Source organism: Panthera leo, chromosome D1 (genome assembly GCF_018350215.1).
Source record: "Panthera leo isolate Ple1 chromosome D1, P.leo_Ple1_pat1.1, whole genome shotgun sequence".
NCBI classification, from domain to species: Eukaryota; Metazoa; Chordata; class Mammalia; order Carnivora; family Felidae; genus Panthera; species Panthera leo.
This window is the reverse complement of record NC_056688.1, coordinates 70,680,030-70,699,432: the sequence shown is the minus strand read 5'-3', so window position 1 is coordinate 70,699,432 and position 19,403 is coordinate 70,680,030. Positions and strand designations below refer to the sequence as shown.

Genomic DNA, 19,403 nt, shown 5'->3' with positions numbered 1-19,403 from the left:
TGCTCTGTGACAGAACCCAGGATGGTGGCAAAACCTCAAAGGGGAAGGCTGCACCTGGGTGCTTGGGCTGCCAGATTCACTCATTTGATTCCAAGGGTGGTAAAGGAGTATCAGAGTCATGAGACCTGAAGGGAAGATGGCATAAAAGGGAATCTTAGCAGTAAATCAATGTGGACAGACAACTAAATAATTTCCAGGTATTTCCATGATAATTAAGGCCCTAGAAACTTTGTACAATCCTAGATGGAGAGGAAATGCTCAGTAACCGAGACGGACTTACCCACCAGCATGGCAGGATGGGAGCTCAGGTTTAGATTCAAGTTGATCTGAAGAAATGCAATTATTTACTTCTGTGGAATAGGAGAGCCATACCTACAATATGCATATGCAAATACAATGTATTACAAACTATAAATATTAGAAAATACATTCTCAGGATAATTTTCCTCCTTTAGATATATATTATCGTAGGGAAAAAAATCACTAAAATTTTAATAGGGATTTTTCTCTACATAGGGGATTATTTTTCCACACTGTTTGCATTTGAAACAGTTTAAATAAATGTGTATTCCTTTTATTTTTGAAAAAAAAAATAAAACCAACTATAAGCTTTTATCCTATATATTTGAACAGGTAAAAAACAGAGAAGGGTATATATCATAATCTTAGGTTCTATTTCAGCTGTTTCAGATCTACTAGTATTAATATTCTTAGAGGTATAATACAAACTCAACTTCAGGAAAAGAAAACGGGTTTTTCTCACATTAAAAACAAAAAGTATCATATACCTCCTGCACCCTGTAAAATTTTTAAATATTATTGAATCAGTCAGGGTCCCAGCAGGAAACAGCACACTCCAAAGGCACAACTGAAGACAGTGTAATCAGAATGTGGGCAATGAAACAGCAAGAGATGATATAGTACCACTGCTGACTTGTGGCCAACATGGAGGGAAGGTGGGAGGTTAATAAATACCCTGATCTCTTTCTCCGACTGCCTTCTGATCTGCTAGTGCCCTCCATCAGCTGAGCTCAACCAGAAGCCACTGGAGAAGGGACGGTGAGATCTATAGCGGCAATGGAGACTATCTAACACAGTAACATCAAGGGGCAAGCAATCCTACAATTTTGTTATAAATATTTCCAAATTTATGGATTAATACTTATAAAATTCCAGTTATAAAATAAATTAAGTCACACAGATGAAAAGTACATCATAGGATATATAGTCAGTAATATTGTAATTAACTTTGTACAGTGACAGGTGGTGACTACATTTACCATGGTGAGCATTATGTAATATATAAAATTGTCAAATCACTATGTTGTGTACCTGAAACTAATATAATACTATATGTCAGTTATACTTCAATTAAAAAAATATTTTAGGGGCGCCTGAGTGGCTCAGTCGGTTAAGGATCTGACCTCAGCTCAGGTCATAATCTCACAGTTTGTGCTTTCAAGCCCCACATCGGGCTCTGCACTGACAGCTCAGAGCCTGAAGCCTGCTTTGGATTCTATGCCCCACTCTCTCTCTCTCTTCCCTTCCCTGCTTGTGCTCTGTCTCTCTCTGTTTCTCAAAAATAAATAAACATTTAAAAAAATTTAAAAATGGGGTGCCTGGGTGGCTCAGTCGGTTAAGTCTCTGACTTTAGCTCAGGTCATGATCTCATAGCTCATGAGTTCAATCCCTGCATCAGGCTCTGTGCTGACAGCTCAGAGCCTGGAGCCTGCTTCAGATTTTGTGTCTCCTTCTCTCTCTGCTCCTCCACTACACGTGCTCTGTTTCTCTCTCTCTCTCTCTCTCTCTCAAAAATAAACAAAAAAAATTTTTTTAATTAAAAAATATTTTTAATAGAAAAAAATAATTCCAAATTTAAAAATTTATCCTAGAAGGGTACTGGAAAGACAGTGTTGGACACTAATCTTTGGTACTGTGCAATACACTGGAATTATTACTTGTACTGCTAAGGTACTTTTATTCATCCCTGATTTTTTAAACTATGTTAGGCGCTAGTTAGTGTGACACTTTATGTGTGTGTGTGTGTGTGTGTGTGTATGCGTGTCACTGTTCTCCAAGAGCTTGTGATTTAATAGATGGAGACAATATGTAAACAAATAAGTACAATTGTTATATGTGTGTAGCAGGATGTTAAAGTGAGACTCTTTCTATCTCATTTTTGTGTGTGGTTCTAAGAAAGTAAATTATTCCCACATGCCACAGTAAAGTGGAAGGCCACCAAAAGTAGAAATTGCAAAAAAGGGGGGGGGGGTTGCTTTTGCAATTTACCTGTGTATCCACTTCTAAGTCAGAAAAAAAGCTGAAGTTTAGAAGATTTTGAGAGGGTTTTTAATGTGCAGTGTGTTGACATTGGTTTTTCCTCACCTCATGCCCAGGGAGAGAGGCTTTAATGGAACTTTGATATATGTCCCTTAGAGCTGGGGGTTATGGGGGTCACAGTGGATTCGCGTCAGGATTATATTTGAGGCATTCATTCATTCAATACTTCAGTAGCACTTATTTTTTTTTTAATTTTTTTTTAACATTTATTCATTTTTGAGAGTGAGAGAGACAGAGCCTGAGTGGGGGAGGGGCAGAGAGAGAGGGAGACACAGAATCCAAAGCAGGCTCCAGGCTCTGAGCTGTCAGCACAGAGCCCGACACAGGGCTCGAACTCACGGACCGCGAGATCATAACCTGAGCTGAAGTCAGACGCTCAACCGACTGAGCCACCCAGGCGCCCCTCAGTAGCACTTATTAAGCAGGTACTATACCAGACACAGGTGACTACAGCAGTGAATGAAATAGATGAAAAGCCCCTGCCTCCGTGAAGCCAACATTCTAGTGGAATCTGGACAAGCAAAGATGGCTGGCTAACTGCAAAGATGAGTTTTGAGTGGTCAAAATCTATACTCAGAGGTGTGAGGCAAAGCCATTCTGTGGATATCTGGATCAGATATGGGTTGCTGAAGAAAGTCACATGGAAGAGTAAAGAGACCCCCACAGAAAGAAGCTGGAGGCATATAGCACAGATGCAAGCAACTGACATTGGGCTGATTGCCAGATGACGTATATTTACCCAAGTGCAAGCAAGAGATTGCCAGTATTTGCTCATTGGGGTAAGGTGACGAAAGAGGTGTTTCCAAAGAATGCATACAGTTACAAGTGTTGAGTGAAATTGAAGAAGTACTGCTACATTTGCTGACCCACTCTTCCTACAAAATATCTTTACTGATCAATTTTTCAACTCTTGGTTAAAGACCAAGATGCATCCTAAGCCAAATCCCCAAAACATGAAGAGCTGAAAGTCAAATAAAAACTTTAGTAAGTGCTTAGGACCTTCAGTTTTGACCAAAAGGCTAACCAAATGCCCGTTCTGATGGCTTATGAGAGGAGCTTTGTTATGAGCCTCTGAAGAGTCTAGCCAATCACTGTGAATGAAGGATATATCACAAAGCCCTAAATATTTATTTAGGAGATAACAATCAAAAGGACAAGTTTGAGAGTGAGAGATTCATCATTCTTTCATTTTTTCATTTAACAAATATTTAATGAGTACCTACTATTATGCTAGGCTTTGTTCTAGGCACTAGGAGTAGCGTAGTAAATAAAAAAAATTTCTGGTGTGCCTGGGTAGCTCAGTGGGTTAAGCGTCCAACCGTTGATTTCAGTTCAGGTCATGATCTCTCCATTGTGAGATCAGGCCCACACGGGGCTCTGCATTGAGTGTGGAGCCTGCTTGGGATTCTCTCTCTCTCTCTCTCTCTCTCTCTCTCTCTCTCTCTCAAAATAAATAAGTAGACATTTTTTAAAAAAATCCCTATGTTGAGTGTTACGTGATTCCCTGTTACATACTTACAGCATCCCCCATGCTGTCCCTCCCCTTAACTTTTACTTGAACTAGCTTCATTGGGTTTCTTTTCTTTGTATTCAATACATTCCTTCTACAAAAGTAACACGGTAGCAATAGGTTAACTACCTAAGGGTAGGGGCTCCTGGAAATCAATGAGAAAATGACTAATAATAATAAACTGAAGAAGGGAATTAAGTGGCAATTCACTAAAGTAAGGTAAACAGACAAGAAATACATGAAAAGATTTTTTTTTTTGGCTAGGAAGCAAGAAATACAAGTAAAATTAAAGAGATTTTTTTCCTCTTTTTTTTTTTGCCTATCAACTTGATAAAGGTAAAAAGTACTTACCCTATCCAGTGCTGGTGAAAGTATAAAGAAAGTGGACTCTCAGGCACTGTAGAATATAAATTGATATAAGTTTTTGCTTTTTTGTAATTTAGCTATATTTATCATAATTGTAAATGCAAGTTCCCTTTGACCTGGCAATTCCATTACTATGAATTCATCATAAGGAGGTAATCAGGAAAGTACAAAAATGTGTGTATGTATAAAAATATTCATTATAGTATTTTTATAATAATGAAGACTTGGAAATAAGCTAATGGTTCACCCATAGTTTAGTTAATTATTGTATTTCTACACAATGGAATACTATGCCACTATTGAAAATAATATATATCATTACTTATGAACACGAAAACATGGCCATAACTTTTAAAGTGTAGTATAGTGCTCGCTTCGGCAGCACATATACTAAAATTGGAACGATACAGAGAAGATTAGCATGGCCCCTGCGCAAGGATGACACGCAAATTCGTGAAGCGTTCCATATTTTTTTGTATGGAAACCAATTTGACAGTAAATTTCATATATTAAAAAATTAAAAAAAAAAAATAAAGTGTAGTATAAAACAGTTTAGTATGATCTTATTTGTAAAAACAATAATATATTTATTACACATATTTTTGAAGCATGTGAATATACGCATATGCAGAAAAGAATTGCCAAAATGTTTATGTACTATGTAACAATTATTAAATGAGTAGTTACTTTACACTGAACATTCATTAAATAATATTTATTAAGCATTTAGTATATGCTAGGCATCGTGCTGGGTACTAGAGAAACAGAAGAGAACAATCTGCTAATTTAATCCACTAAATTAACAGTGATTTTTAAAATGACAACAATTTGGGGTGCCTGGTGGCTCATTTGGTTAAGCATCCAACTTTGGCTCAGGTCATGATCTCATTCATGTTCATTCATGAGTTTGAGCCGGGCTCTCTGGTGTTAGCATACAGCCTGCTTCGAATCCTCTGTCCCACTCTCTCTCTGCCACTCCCCCGCTCGCTTGCATGCTCTCTCTCAAAAATAAATAAACATTAAAAAAGATATAATATAATAATATATATAATAATTTATAAATAATATATATTAATATATATAATATAATAAATAGATATAATATATATTCTTTTTTAAATGACAACAACCAGTATTGGTGAATTTAAAGAGGAGGAGGGCACCCTCAAATACTATTGTGGTTGGCACCGAATCCTAACCACTAGACCACCAGGGAGGTTTCATATACTATTGTGGAGAGTATAAACTGATAAAACATTTCTGGAGGGCAGCTTAGCACTTTTTATTAAAAGCTTTGGAAAAATCCATTTCACTCGACTCTGCAATTCCATTTTTAGGAATTTATTCTAAAGAAGGAAGTATTGGTGTATGCAAGCAAAACTATGTACCAAGCAGTTCATAAATGAGTTGGTGAGTAGGGGGGAACCTAAATATTAAACAACAGGGATTTGGTTAAATAAAACATCGTATGTTCATAATGCAGAATACTAGGGAGTCATATTTAACCTGAAAAATATTTGACAGAGAAAAAAAGACCAAAATATCAAAGTGAAAGGTTTAAACAGGCTGTGATACTAAATTGCTCCGAACTCGAGCAAATCACAGAAGTGACCTGAGTCTGTTACTTCATCTGCAAAAGCTTAGATCATTAAGGACCAAACTTTCAATGTGGACCTTGCCTGAGTCTAGGTACTTAACTTTCCTACTTTATAAAGAAAATATGTCAACGTTGGTACAGGGTAGGTGTTAAATTGGCAGATGTTTGCAGAGCTGTGCTAAAAACTCTCTGTGGATTTGCCAAAAGTTCTCAACAGAGAAAATACGTGTTTCAGAAGAAAATGTCCAGTTTTTCTCAGTGGTCTGATCTACCCGATTAAAACATTATAACAAAATAAAGAAAAAACAAGCATCGTGCTTGATTTTGACACCAGAGAAAGGCATTAGTGCCCTCATGGAGTTCAAAGTCTTGTAGGGGAAACCAGTAATGATAATAAAGAGGGACCAATGGCAACAGAGCCTTGAAAAATGATTTCTCCAGGGAATGGAGAAAAGGATTTCCGAAGTAGAAAGAAATGCGTGTACACAAAGTACTTGACGAAGAGTGTGGTTGACACAAACAAACGAACCATTATTTTGTGTCCTTTCTCACAGCCTCGCTCTTCTTCCAGTCACACAATACCCCAAATCTCTGTGGACCCTGAATGAGAGATTTCGAGCGGCACACTGCATCACCTGTAGTCGCAGGCGTCGTCTCGAACGATTTCAGGTGTATCAGCCGAGCGGTGAGAAACTGGAGGGAATCGGCAATACACAGGTAATAATCACTGAGGATCCGAGAAGGGCGATTTTGTAGTGGCCGCCCCGAAGCTCTCAGCCGCCGCGGGCACTCCCCGCCCAAGATTTCCCGCCAATCTCAACCCCGCCTCCTTACGAGGCCCCGCCTACTGGGGGGGTTGATCTGGGAGTTTGAGGGTGGGGTAGCGCTGGGAGCCTATCGATATCTCTGGGATAGATTGCCTTGCCCTGCGCCGCCGCCGTCAAAATCCGAAGACTTGTTTGTAGATCGCCGAGCGGTAGTTTCGGCCGCGCTCCTGGGTCCGCACCTCTGCTGGAGGCCGCAGCCAGACCCGCGCCGGAACCATGGTGCGTTGGATTCCGAGCTCAGGCAGGGTTGGGGCAAAGATCCGCCGACTGGGGGATGGTGAGCCGCCCCTTCGGTCATCCTCAGAGCGGCCTGGGGCCACGGGGTATGGGGACCTCGGCCGACGGGAGGGTTCCAGCAGTGATTCAGCATCTCCGGCCTGGCGGGGAGAGGGGCGATGGGTAGTCAGTGCGGCCTTTCTCCCGGGCTTGTTGCGCTTTCTGCCGGGCCTGGGACACTACTTCCTCGGTCAACTAGATGAGCTCGCCCCTCAAGTTCCTACAGCCGGAGTAGTTCCGAGCGGTTCAGAATGGCTCCTCGTGCTCTGTGTAGGAGAGGAGGAAATAGGGACTTGACTTGGCGGCTTCCCTGTACTGCCACTGCGGGCTTGATCCCAGGGTTTGGGTTCCAGGACAGCGTCCATTTTCCTTGTGGGCCCGTCTCATTTTTCTCTCCCCTACAACTCGATCAGAAAGGGTTCTTTTCATTCACTTTGTCCAAGTGAATAAACCGAGGCTGAGAAAAGTGGTGTTACCACGGACACAGCCTAGGGCTCGGGGCTTCCAGTCTCATGTCTGCCATTCCAGCACTCAGCTTTCTCACCCCCCGGGTTATTTCCCCAATATTGTGCTGGTAGACTTGTTTCAGTACCCTTATTAAAGCAGTAATGGTTCTGGCTCTGTAGCTATTTGTGTTAACATCTAACTTCCCGAGAACATTCTTGTGTTTTTTCTTCAATATGAATGTTTATACGTACAAGGCACCGTTTTAAGTGCAGTAAGGGTTCAAAGATAAATCTGACATGTCCCTAATCATAAAGCAGAAAGGGAGTGTAGATAAAGAACTGATGGGAGTGTGTGTTGGAATTTTGGGAGAAAAATAGAGAAGACCTAGAGAGATAGACATTTGAGCGAGGTTAAAGAAAAAGCGCTTTTGATCATTTATTAGGGCCCAGTATAAGAGAAGAGCCTAAGCAGAGATGGGAAGGAAAGGCGACACTATGAACTTTAGGAACGGAACCCAAAGGGAACGCTATAGATAGTGGTAGAATTGAAAGTTGGAAAGATGGGTCCTATCTAGATCTGCTCCTCCCTTGTAGCTCATGGTAAATTTAGAATTTGCTTACAACTGAGTATAGCAGTAATCTTCCAATGAGTTTGTATTAATAGCAGGTGTTAATGTTGAATGGAAACAGACGGGAGAACAGTTTTTAATGATAGAGCTTGTTAAAAACTGGAATTTGTGGTGTTCTTAAGTTAACAGGTCTTTTTTTCTTTTATTTTCAGTTTCGCAACCAGTATGACAATGATGTCACTGTATGGAGCCCTCAGGTAAGAATGTTGTGGTTTTCTTTATTTTAATTTTTTTTTTTTATGTTTATTTTGGAGAGGGAGAGAGACAAAGCGTGAGCGGGGGAGGAGCAGAGAGAGAGAGGGAGACACAGAATCCCAAGCAGGCTCCAGGCTCTGAGCTGTCAGGACAACACCCGACGGGGCTTGAACCCATAGACTGTGACATATGACCTGAGCCAAAGTTGGGCGCTTAATCAACTGAGTGAGTCACCCATGTGTCCCAGTAAAAATGTTTTATACTATATCTGTGAAGTGAGTTTAGAAACTCATGAAAGTGTAAGCTGTGGCAAAATGGAATATAATCATTTTAGACATCCTGGAACCTAAATTTATCATTAAAGTAAGTTTCCTAGTTTAAAAGAAAAATCGTTTGAGATTTAACCATACTCCCCTGAGATTTGGGACCGCTAAATCAATTTTAAATATATAAAAGGATCTTTACAAGATGTGTAAGACTCTAAGATGTGTTGTTTTCTCTTTAGGGCAGGATTCATCAAATTGAATATGCAATGGAAGCTGTTAAACAAGGTTCAGCCACAGTTGGTCTGAAGTCAAAAACCCATGCAGTGCTGGTTGCATTGAAGGTAAGTACAGCAGTAAATAAACCTTCCTCGTGTAGAAAATGGAACTGTCAGATAGAAGTTTCACTGCATCAGTAATAAAATCGTAAATGTATTTTTATGTTCTGTAATGTCTCTGTTTAGAGAGCACAGTCAGAGCTTGCAGCTCATCAGAAAAAAATTCTCCATGTTGACAACCATATTGGTATCTCGATTGCGGGACTTACTGCTGATGCTAGACTGTTATGGTGAGTATGATCTTGAAAAGCAAAGAAACATCCATTTGGATTCATCAAGATACGATGTTTTAGGAGGTTGTCTGGCAGAGTTTAGAATAAGTTCAGATTGTGAATACCTTACTGGATTTGGGCTCAGTTACTAAGTATTCCATTTCTTGATACCTGTAGTAGTAACTAGTACAATTAGCCATGTTAAGATTAAAGCTTTTGAGAAGTCGCCTCATAATGTGATACTTGTTAACTCAGTGTTTATTGTTTGAGACAGTGTTGTGTCTAAGAAGAGCTTGACACTTTTGTCTGGTTTCTAAGGATTGGCAGAACTACCCTTACTTTAATATGCCAGTATTTGTAAGACATTTATTTTTTGCGAAGCTCATTACTGGATATTCATTCTGTATGTATGAGTCAGATATACATCTTGTCTTCTAGGAACTTAAAATCTAGTAGTATATCTTTAATACAAGGTAGAAAGTGGAGAGGAACAGGTAGATTTCTGTGAGAGTCCAGAGGAGATAGAGATGAGAGACATATAAGTGAAGAGCTGGGCCTTTGAAACCACTTAGGATTTGAGGTGAGGCTAGTTACTTACACCATTGATGCTTTTAGTATGTTCTGTTTCAGAGTTATTGTTGATTAGCCTAACATGTAGAGCACTTAACACAGTGCCTTTCAGGTAATTTATGAATGTGTGTGTTGGGAGGTCGAAGGTAGTTAGCCAAAACTAATCTCTTAAGCCTGTGATTTAGTGTTTATTTATTTTTGAGACAGAGACAGAGCATGAACAGGAGAGGGGCAGAGAGAGAGGGAGACACAGAATCTGAAACAGGCTCCAGGCTCTGAACTGTCAGCACAGAGCCCGACATGGGGCTCAAACCCACGAGCTGTGAGATCATGACCTGTGCCGAAGTCAGACGCTTAACTGACTGACCCACCCAGGTGCCCCGAGCCTGTGATTTAATTAGGGAAGAAAGAATATACGCACGAAATGCAAATAGTAATGCCACTGTTGAAGATTTTAGAGTTATCCAGTGAGTTGCCTGCTCTCTTAGGTTGGCAAGATAGTGACGGCATTATTGGTTTCTGAGAGCTCTTGAAAGTGTAAAATATGTTGCATGGTCAAACGTTTTATTTACCCCATCTATCTAAAATACTGCCGTGTAAATGTGTAATCAATGTAAAAACTTCATTAATGAGATATTTTGCATTGTTTTATGTATTGAGTCTTTGAAATTTCAGGTGTATTTTACACTTCCATTACATCTCTGTTCAGGCTAGCCACCTTTTAAGTGCTTAATAGTCACATGTAATCAGTACCTGCTATATTGGGCAATGCAGTTTAGATAGCCTTGGGAAATGAGCTTAAATAAAAGTAGTGAACAAATAGCATGGTTCCCACAGTCAACATTTGATTATCAGATGTGACATACACATAAACTAGACAAAGCAACATGGAAAGAAAGGTGCATATCCATTTCCCTGTTGTTTATCCTGTTGTCTTTAATCGTTAGGCATGAATTCTGTTTTCCCCAATGTTACATCTGCTTGAATCTTGGTACGTTTAACAGTGAGACTCAACAGTCTAGTGTTCTGTGTCTCCTTTAGAGTGCTGCTTATGGAGAGGAGCAACATTGGCAGAACATGTAGCAATGTCCTTGTATGGATTCTGTTCCTTGCATTTGCTCTTCCGGGGAAATTTCAGTCAGCTTTCAAGAAAAAAAGCAAATAGTTACTCTTTTTGCTGGTTTAAGACCTAGAATTAAGACAATCTTGTTGACAGTGGGAAAGGGTAAGAAAAGAGAGCTTGCTTTTTTTCTCTTGCTCAGCCTTCTCTAAACTACTCAGAGACCAAGTTTATCTAGAGCTAAGGAATATTTCGTCTTTTTAAAAACCTCATCATGCCCCAGAGTTCAGTGTAAAAATGCATCCTTGTGGCGTGTCTTTCTTAATCCATGTGAGGAAAAGCAAAAAGAAATCAAACTACTTTATTTAGATTGAAATAACTCTGATATGAAATAACTAATTTTTCTTGTTTCTTTTTTAGTAATTTTATGCGCCAGGAGTGTTTGGATTCCAGATTTGTATTTGACAGACCTCTTCCTGTGTCTCGTCTTGTATCTCTAATTGGAAGCAGTATCCTTTTTATGTTAGGATTTATGGATGTGAAATTCAAAGAATTTTGATACTTAATCCTTATGTTAATTATTATATAAAATATAACATAATGCTTATGTTAATTATTGGGAATATAATACATAGGATAGGTAAGATTCTGAAAGCTTTAAGGTTAGTTACTTTTCAATAACAATGTTTAAAATTTAGAATTGTGGGAAGTTTTGCCATGGAAAAATGTTCTAAGTAAAGCATTAGATTGCTCTTTAATCAGCCCTATTCCAGACATAGAGAAGCCCAATTCAGGAAAACTATTTAAGTATCATTTTTAGAGGAGATTTAAAGTTTTTATTGGTGGTTCTAGATGTCCCCCCAAATTCTTAACCTCTCACCCAAAATAGATGAGGTACTCTACATAAGAGGAGATCATTTTGCTGGCACTCATTCTTAGGTTTTGTGGATAGTCTTAACATTTAAAAAAAAAAATTTTTTTTTTAATGTTTATTTATTTTTGAGAGAGAGACCATGCGAGTAGGAGAGGGGCGGGGGGTAGGGGGTAGGGGGTGGGGCGGGACACAGAATCTGAAACAGGCTCCAGGCTCGAGGCTGTCAGCACAGAACCTGATCCAGGGCTCAAACTCCCAGACCCTGAGATCATGACTTGAGCCAAAGTCGGATGCTCAACCGACTGAGCCACCCAGGCACCCCCTCCCAACATTTTTTAATATGGGGCCAAAGAAATATGGTTCGTTTATTTTCTCTTTGCTGTGATGGATTATGCAGCAATTAAAAAACCAAAGCTCTTTGTTAATAATGTTTAACTTGAAAAAAAAGATAGTACTTTATTCCTTGTTAGAACGGTTTCTTTAACTAGTTTAAGAGACCCAGATACCAACGCAACGATATGGCCGGAGACCATATGGTGTTGGACTGCTTATTGCTGGTTATGATGTAAGTTCATAGAATATTTGTTGTATTTTGATGATTTTTCAAAACTGACTAGAAATTTTGTAATTTTTAGCTCAAAGTCAAAAATTGTGTGTGTGTGTGTACATGTATGTATATATATATGTATGTGTATTTTTTTTTTCTGTTTGTAGGATATGGGCCCTCACATTTTCCAGACCTGTCCCTCTGCTAACTATTTTGACTGCAGAGCTATGTCCATTGGAGCACGTTCTCAATCTGCTCGTACTTACTTGGAGAGACATATGTCTGGGTTTATGGAGTGTAAGTAATTTTTTTTTTGTCCCCTCCAGAGATGAGCCAGAGATGAGAACCACTGTATTGGTTACCAATTATAAGTTCTGTTGACAACTTTTAGTTTTCTATGATTCATTGTTATTTTTAGCCACACAGACATTTCTGTATAAGTAGTGCATAGACAAGAAATTAGGGTAGCTATGAAAAAGAAAGGTAAAATGATGATGGAAGATGTGATCATGGGGCAGGTTTTCAAGTGCTTTGCTTAAACAGTGGTCTTGGACTTTAACACATGTTTTTTGGAGATCTCTTTAGGTGCCTGTGTGGTTGTTTATCCTTCATTCTATTGTGGTATATTGCATTATTGGGCTTTTGAATATTAAACCAGCGTTGGATTCCTAAGACAAATCCCTCTTGATCATGATTTATAATAGTAACTATATATAGAAATGTTTACATAAACATAATTGTTGCTGGATTCATTTTGCTGATATTTTGTTGAGATTTTTTTGTGTCTGTATTCATAAGGATAATTGATCTGTAGTTTTATTTTCTTGTGATATCTTTGTCTAGTTTTGGTATCAGGTTAATACTGGCCACATAGAAATATTGGAGACTTTGTTTATAAAGAGCAAATAAATTCCATAGAATACATTTTACAAAAGTTTGAGCTGTAGCATTTGTGAGTGAGGATTCTCATTTAATTTAGCATAAAGGTGAAATTTAGTAACAAAAATCATGTATTCTCCTCTTTAAGTAAAATAATAGCAATGTTATTTATTATTATTAGAAGATTATATGGCTAAACATTAAAATTTTGGCTTTTTATTGTGATATATTTATTATGTGACTAAAACCATAATAACAGACTGTAGACCTGATAAAAGCAGCCTCATGTGAAGATGAAATTAAGAAATAATTGTTAATTTGTTACATAGGCAATTTGAATGAACTGGTTAAACATGGCCTGCGTGCCTTACGAGAGACACTTCCTGCAGAACAGGACCTAACTACAAAGGTAGATAATCATGTTTTTCAACTTGAAATTTTAACATTACAGGTCAATCACTTATTTCATAAGTATAAGTAATAGAGGAGTGTACACAGTTCTTCAATTTGGGAGATTTGCCTTGGTTCATTCTTTCTCTTTAAGCTATTCACTAAGTGATCTGATTTTGCAATGATTTTTAAACATTTCTTTTTGGTGTAAAGCAAGAAAGCCAGTAAGTTTTATGTAGAATGTCCTACATTTCTTTAGCAGGTCAGAATACCTTTGTATTATTATTATTTTTTTAATGTTTATTTATTTTTGACAGAGAAAGAGACAGAGCATGAGCAGGGGAGGGGCAGAGAGAGAGAGAGACACAAAATCTGAAGCAGGCTCCAGGCTCTGAGCTGTCAGCACAGAGCCTGATGCAGGGCTCGAACTCACAGACTGTGAGATCATGACCTGAGCCGAAGTCGGACACTCAACTGACTGAGCCACCCAGGTGCCCAATACCTTTTTGTATCATTAACTCAGTTAACAAATGTATGTATTGAGCACCTACCACATGCAGACAGTAGGCATTGAGAATATAAGCACAGCAAGCATCTTGGCCTTCATGGAACATACTATCCAAGTTGGGGTGAGAAAATTTACCCATAAGTAAATTATATAATATATTAGAAGGTGATAAATGCCACAGAAAAAATAAAACAGGTTAAAATGAGAAAGACCGTCTGGGTATAAGAAGGAGGTGTGCTGAGGAAAATTTAAAATAGGGTGGTCAAGGATGGCCTTGGATGGTCAAGAAAGTGAAATTTGAGGAAAATATCTAAAGGGAGTGAGTGAGTGAGCCATTCAGATGTCTAGTGCAAGATTATTCCAGGGAATACAAGTATAAGGGCCTTGAGTCCAGAACATTCCTTGTAGTTGAGGCAGGGAGGCTAGTAGTGTTGGAGTCAGTGATCAAGAGAAAGAGAAGGAATAAAGTCAGATAAATGGAGGCCAGATCATGTATAAACCATTGTAGGTATTTTGGATTTTATTCTGAGTGGGCTGTCAAGAGTTTGAGCAGAAGAATACCATGATTTGATTTAGGTTTTAAAGAGTCATTCTGGTTGCCATTTTGAGAACAGGTTATAGTGGGCAACATGGGTGAAAATAGTTTTAAAACTGTTAAGGTAATGCAGATGAGAGAATGTGGTGAATTAGAGCAGAGCTGTGGAGTTGGAGAGGGGGGTAAGTGGTTCAGTTTGGGGTATGTTTTGAAATTAGAGCTAAAAATGTTTGCTAACGAATTGGTTGTGAGGGTGTGAGAACAACAACAAAACAAGTTGTTTTCAAAATTTGGGGCCTGATAGATTAAGGAGAGGTTTACATTTACTGAGATGGATAGGACAGTAGAAGGGACAGGTTTGGGGGTGGGAGTTGTGGAAGATCAGGCAGTTAGCTTGGGACTTATTAAACCTGAAATGCCTATTGTCCATTGGTGATATAAAATAAGCAGTTATTGGGGCACCTGGCTGGCTCAGTCAGTGGAGCATGCGACTCTTGACCTCAGGGTTGTGAATTCAAGCCCCATGTTGGGTGTAAAGCTTACTTAAAAAAAAAAAAAAAGAAGCAGCATTTATCAGATGTGTCTCCCCTAAAGTTTGGTGGAGAATGGTCTAGCCTAGACTTACAAATTTTGGAGTCTTTATGTAGAAATGGCATTTTGAGACTGGATTGGATGACACTGCTAAAGGAATCATAGTTTTGTAAGAGGTTTAAGGCCTGGGCCAGGGGCACTCTAACCTTCAGAGATTGGAAGGTAAGTATCAGCAAAAAGGACTAAGAAAGATGACCAGGGAGATAGGAGGAAAACTTAGAAAGTGAGACATTCTTGAAATCAAATAAAGAAACTATTTCAAGGAGGAGGGAACAAAAAATTGGTAATACATCAAGGAAGATGTGGAGTGAGAATTACATGTAATAGGGGACTCGACTAGACGGTTTCATTGGAATGGTGAGCCAAAAGCCTGAAAGGGATGAATCAGTAGAGAATGGGCAAGGACGGACTGGAGGCAGCTCTGTGGAGATTTTCTCTTGCAGGGTCAGAGAAATGGGTGGTGACTGGAAGAGAATGAAGGGAAGTTTTTTGTTTTGTTTTTTTTTTTTAATTAAGATGGGAGAAATTACAGCATGTTTGGTGCATGGTTATAAGAATAATCCCTGTAAAGGGAAATGTTTATGTAGGAGGAATATGAGAAAAACTGCTAGACCAGTGTCCTTAAATAGTACACAGGTGGAAGAAAGGTAGACAGACCTTAGAGAGGAAATTGGACTATTCATTAACACAGCAAGGGAGAGGATCTAGGGATATGATACCATGGGAGCTTGTGAACATTCTCTTCTAATTGCTTCTGTTTTCTCAGTAAAATGAGAATGGAAAATGTTAGAAGATGTCCAGGACAAGAGATTGAATGATCTAGGGACCCATATAGTACAATGCAGGAATGATCATTAACCAGAGTGGTATCAGTCAGCATTTTATAAATCCATTTTGTTACAGTGATTAGATAATTATTATGTAATATATATGTGAAGAATTTGTAGCCTGATAATCTTTTGAAAATAATTTTTCCTATCATAAAAGTAATTTTTTTTCAAAGAAATCAGGAATGTACATTAAATTATTTTTATTTGTTTAAAGTACCCATAATGCTATCACTGAAGATGACTATCTTTTAAAATTTGGGTTTATAGTTAACTGTTGACATGTACACTTTGGAAAAGTTTGCTCAGGTATCTGGGTTTCTGATTTCATGTTTTTACTGAATCATAGATAATGATTCAATGAAATCATTGAGAGAAGGCCTATATATCCTTATGCCTCAAATTTTCACTAAAATTTTAATTTTACACTGGATAGCATTCACTGAGCATTTTAAGAATTGGTCTTTAATTTTAATATGTAGAACATAGTTCTAGGAGCCCACCAACTTCAGCACTTTATATAACCCACTACTTTCTTTCCTTGTTAAGAACCATCATCTCTTAAACAAGAAACAAACCTGATTGTTTCTTAGGAGTTAGGCTTACTGCTTAGCTAAGTGACTTGCTCCATTACACTGGTCTGCAGCACGTTCTCATGATTCAACTTGCGAATTTCTTGGTGGCATAGACCTTTGAAGTTACTCGTGATTATCAAAATATGAAATTTGCAAGTTATAAAAGTCTACAGTTTTCTTCCTTTTTTCTCTACACTTGAGTGTTTTTCAAGTCTTATTTAAGTGCTATATAAACTTTTATTCTGCTTTGTTTCACCCATTTAATCATAAACACTTTTCCAACCTAAATTCTCTTGATTTTTAATTTTTACCTTTTTTTCCCCCTCAGAATGTTTCCATTGGAATTGTTGGTAAAGACTTGGAGTTTACGATTTATGATGATGATGATGTATCTCCATTCCTGGAAGGTCTTGAAGAAAGACCACAGAGAAAGGCACAGGTATATAACTAATCATTACACCAGAGACTTTAGTTCTGTCATAAGCTGCTGTTCCTACCACAAGTGTGTAAACCTACCATTTTTGTTTTTAATTATTGAGGTAGGCTCATAATTCAAATGACAGTAGGAGAACTTAGAACTGAGTAATGTGAAATACTGAGGGAGCAGTTATCTACATAAGTGAAAAAGGGTTGATAATCTAGTTATCTGTTGCTATTTTTCACAATTCTATGGGTTGATTGGCTAAATAATTCTTTTGCTAGTCTTACTTAGGGCCTCTTGTGTTGAAGTCAGTTGAAGCAGGGGGGCTGGAACATCCAAGATGGCTCTGCTTATGCATTTTTGTTTTTTTTTTCTTTTAATTTTTAATGTTAATTTTGAGAGAGATGGAGTGCAAGGCAGGGGAGGGGCAGAGAGAGAGAGAGGGAGACACAGAATCCAAAGTAGGCTCCAAGCTCCAATCTGTCACCACAGAGACTGATGTGGGGCTGGAACCCACCAACCACAAGATCATGACCTGAGCTGAGGTCGGATACTTAACCAACTGAGCCACCGAGGCACCCCCTTTTTTTTTTTTTTTTTTTTTGTTAATGTTTTGTTTTATTTTATTTTATTTGTTTATTTTGAGAGCAAGCACAAGCAGGGAAGGAGCAGAGAGACACTCCCAAGTAGGCTCCACACTGTCAGAGCAGAGCCCGACCCAGGGCTCAATCTCATGAACCATGAGACCATGACCTGAGCCGAAATCAAGAGTTGGACACTTAACTGAGGGAGCTACCCAAACTTCCCCTCACATGTCTTCTTTATTCAGACTTTCTTGGTATATCTTAGAGGGACAGTTAGAAGGCTGAGACTGCTGCTAGGATGGCTGTGTCCTCTCAGAACCTTTCTTCAGCAGGGTAGCGTCTCAGAGCTTGTAAAAGTTCAAAAGCTCCAAAGTGGAAGCTGCCAGACATTCTAAAAGGCTGAGGCTCGGGAGTGGCACAGCATCAGTTTTGCACATTTTATTGGTTAAAACAAGTCACAGGGCCGGCCAAGAGTCTATAGGAGTGAGGACTGAGGGAAAGTTCATTGGGAACCCTCTGGAAACTAAGTTGGCTCTTCACAAATACTGAGAAAAGGGTCGGGAAATACTGGTCTTTTTGGTTGAATATTTAGAATACACATTGGCGGGGCGCCTGGGTGGCTCAGTCGGTTGAGCGTCTGACTTCCACTCAGGTCATGATCTTATAGTTCATGAGTTCAAGCTCCACGTTGGGCTCTGTGCTGACAGCTCAGAGCCTGGACCCTGCTTCGGATTCTGTGTCCCCCTTTCTCTTTGCCTCTCCCCTGCCCGTGCTCTGTCTCTGTCTCTCAAAAGTGAATAAACATTAAAAAATAAATAAAATTTCTTTAAAAAAAAAAAAGAATACACATTGGCTATTTACAGATACTTATTTGATAGTTGTATAATTGAAAATAAAGTGTTCTGGAGAGACACTTTTTTCTACAGTGTGAATTTTTTTTTTCACCTTGGAGAGGATATTGTTGGTACTATTTAGAGAAGCAAGATTTGCATTGTATTTAAACCTGTTGGTAAGAACCAGCACTGTTGGGAGAATGCTGTGAGTTCCACACAGCTGGTTGGTTTGACCATGTTTTCACTCTGTTTATTAGTGCTAAAGAGGAAGAGAATGCCTAAAATCTACTGATTATATTCTAAGGCTAGTAGTGATGATAAAAGGAAGGACTTTATTCCTAACCAAGACAATATGGTAAAATGCTGGAATTGTTCAATGATGCTTTGGTTTTCAGCCCTATAAAATTACGTCTGTTTAAAAACAAAAACAAAAAACTTTGTTCAGAAATTTTAACAGGACAGTCAACTAAAATTGAATATCCAAAATCTTTCCTAACCCCTTTTCTCATAAATTCTTTCAGACTGTAATAAGTGTGATAAGAAGTATATATTAGTCAAGTGATTTTTTTTTTGACCTATTTTGTTTTTTTCTTCCCCTTACAGCCTGCTCAACCTGCTGATGAACCTGCAGAAAAGGCTGATGAACCAATGGAACATTAAGTCATAAACCAGTCTATCTGTATATTATCAAATATGTAAGAATTCAGGAGCACGTACTGATGACAATAATCTATACTTTGAACCAAAAGATGCAGGGTGGTCTTATGGTATGTTTTAGGAATCAGCCCAGACGTGTTTTTCCCAAGCTACTTCTCTGAAACCATATGATGGTATGCATTTTTTTTTTTTTGAGAGGGTCTATATAATCATTTTCTAGAAAGTATAGTTATCTGTACTAATGTTTTTATATGAAGAACATAGTGTCTTTGTGGTTTTAAAGACAACTGTGAAATAAAATTGTTTTACCTGCTGGTGTATTGGGTTTTTGTTTTTTAAGTAGCTTCAACTGTATGAGATTACAACTGGTCGGTCATCTGCCATGTTTGCCAAATTAAATTGCCTTATGTTTAGTGACGGGGAAAATAATACCTTTTATCTATCACAACCTTACACCAGTTCCCTGTGTGTGGACTTGCTACATGAGAATCTATGGAGATTTGTTTCAGAATACAACTTGCAAAGTTCAACCCTGGAGATTTCTTAATAAACC

At 38.5% G+C, this 19,403-nt stretch overlaps 1 protein-coding gene, 1 long non-coding RNA gene and 1 other non-coding gene across 3 annotated transcripts; 2 read left to right on the top strand and 1 right to left on the bottom strand.

Moving 5' to 3' along the window:
* Positions 1-77: 77 nt before the first annotated feature.
* LOC122200910 lies at positions 78-6,575 on the bottom strand. Its single transcript, XR_006193983.1, has 4 exons — positions 6,449-6,575; positions 4,202-4,247; positions 281-372; positions 78-125 (listed from the first exon to the last, which is right to left on the bottom strand). It is a non-coding gene; the product is annotated as an uncharacterized LOC122200910 (long non-coding RNA).
* LOC122201587 lies at positions 4,583-4,689 on the top strand. The gene has a single exon (XR_006194268.1). It is a non-coding gene; the product is annotated as a U6 spliceosomal RNA (small nuclear RNA).
* A 178-nt stretch (positions 6,576-6,753) lies between the features above and the next one.
* On the top strand, positions 6,754-19,163 carry PSMA1 (proteasome 20S subunit alpha 1). Its single transcript, XM_042906451.1, has 10 exons — positions 6,754-6,859; positions 8,144-8,188; positions 8,692-8,793; positions 8,914-9,017; positions 11,050-11,138; positions 11,998-12,068; positions 12,218-12,347; positions 13,259-13,338; positions 16,684-16,794; positions 18,797-19,163. The coding sequence occupies exons 1-10, from the start codon at positions 6,857-6,859 to the stop codon at positions 18,851-18,853; spliced, it is 792 nt and encodes a 263-aa protein (XP_042762385.1). The 5' UTR covers positions 6,754-6,856; the 3' UTR covers positions 18,854-19,163.
* The last annotated feature ends 240 nt before the right edge of the window (positions 19,164-19,403 follow it).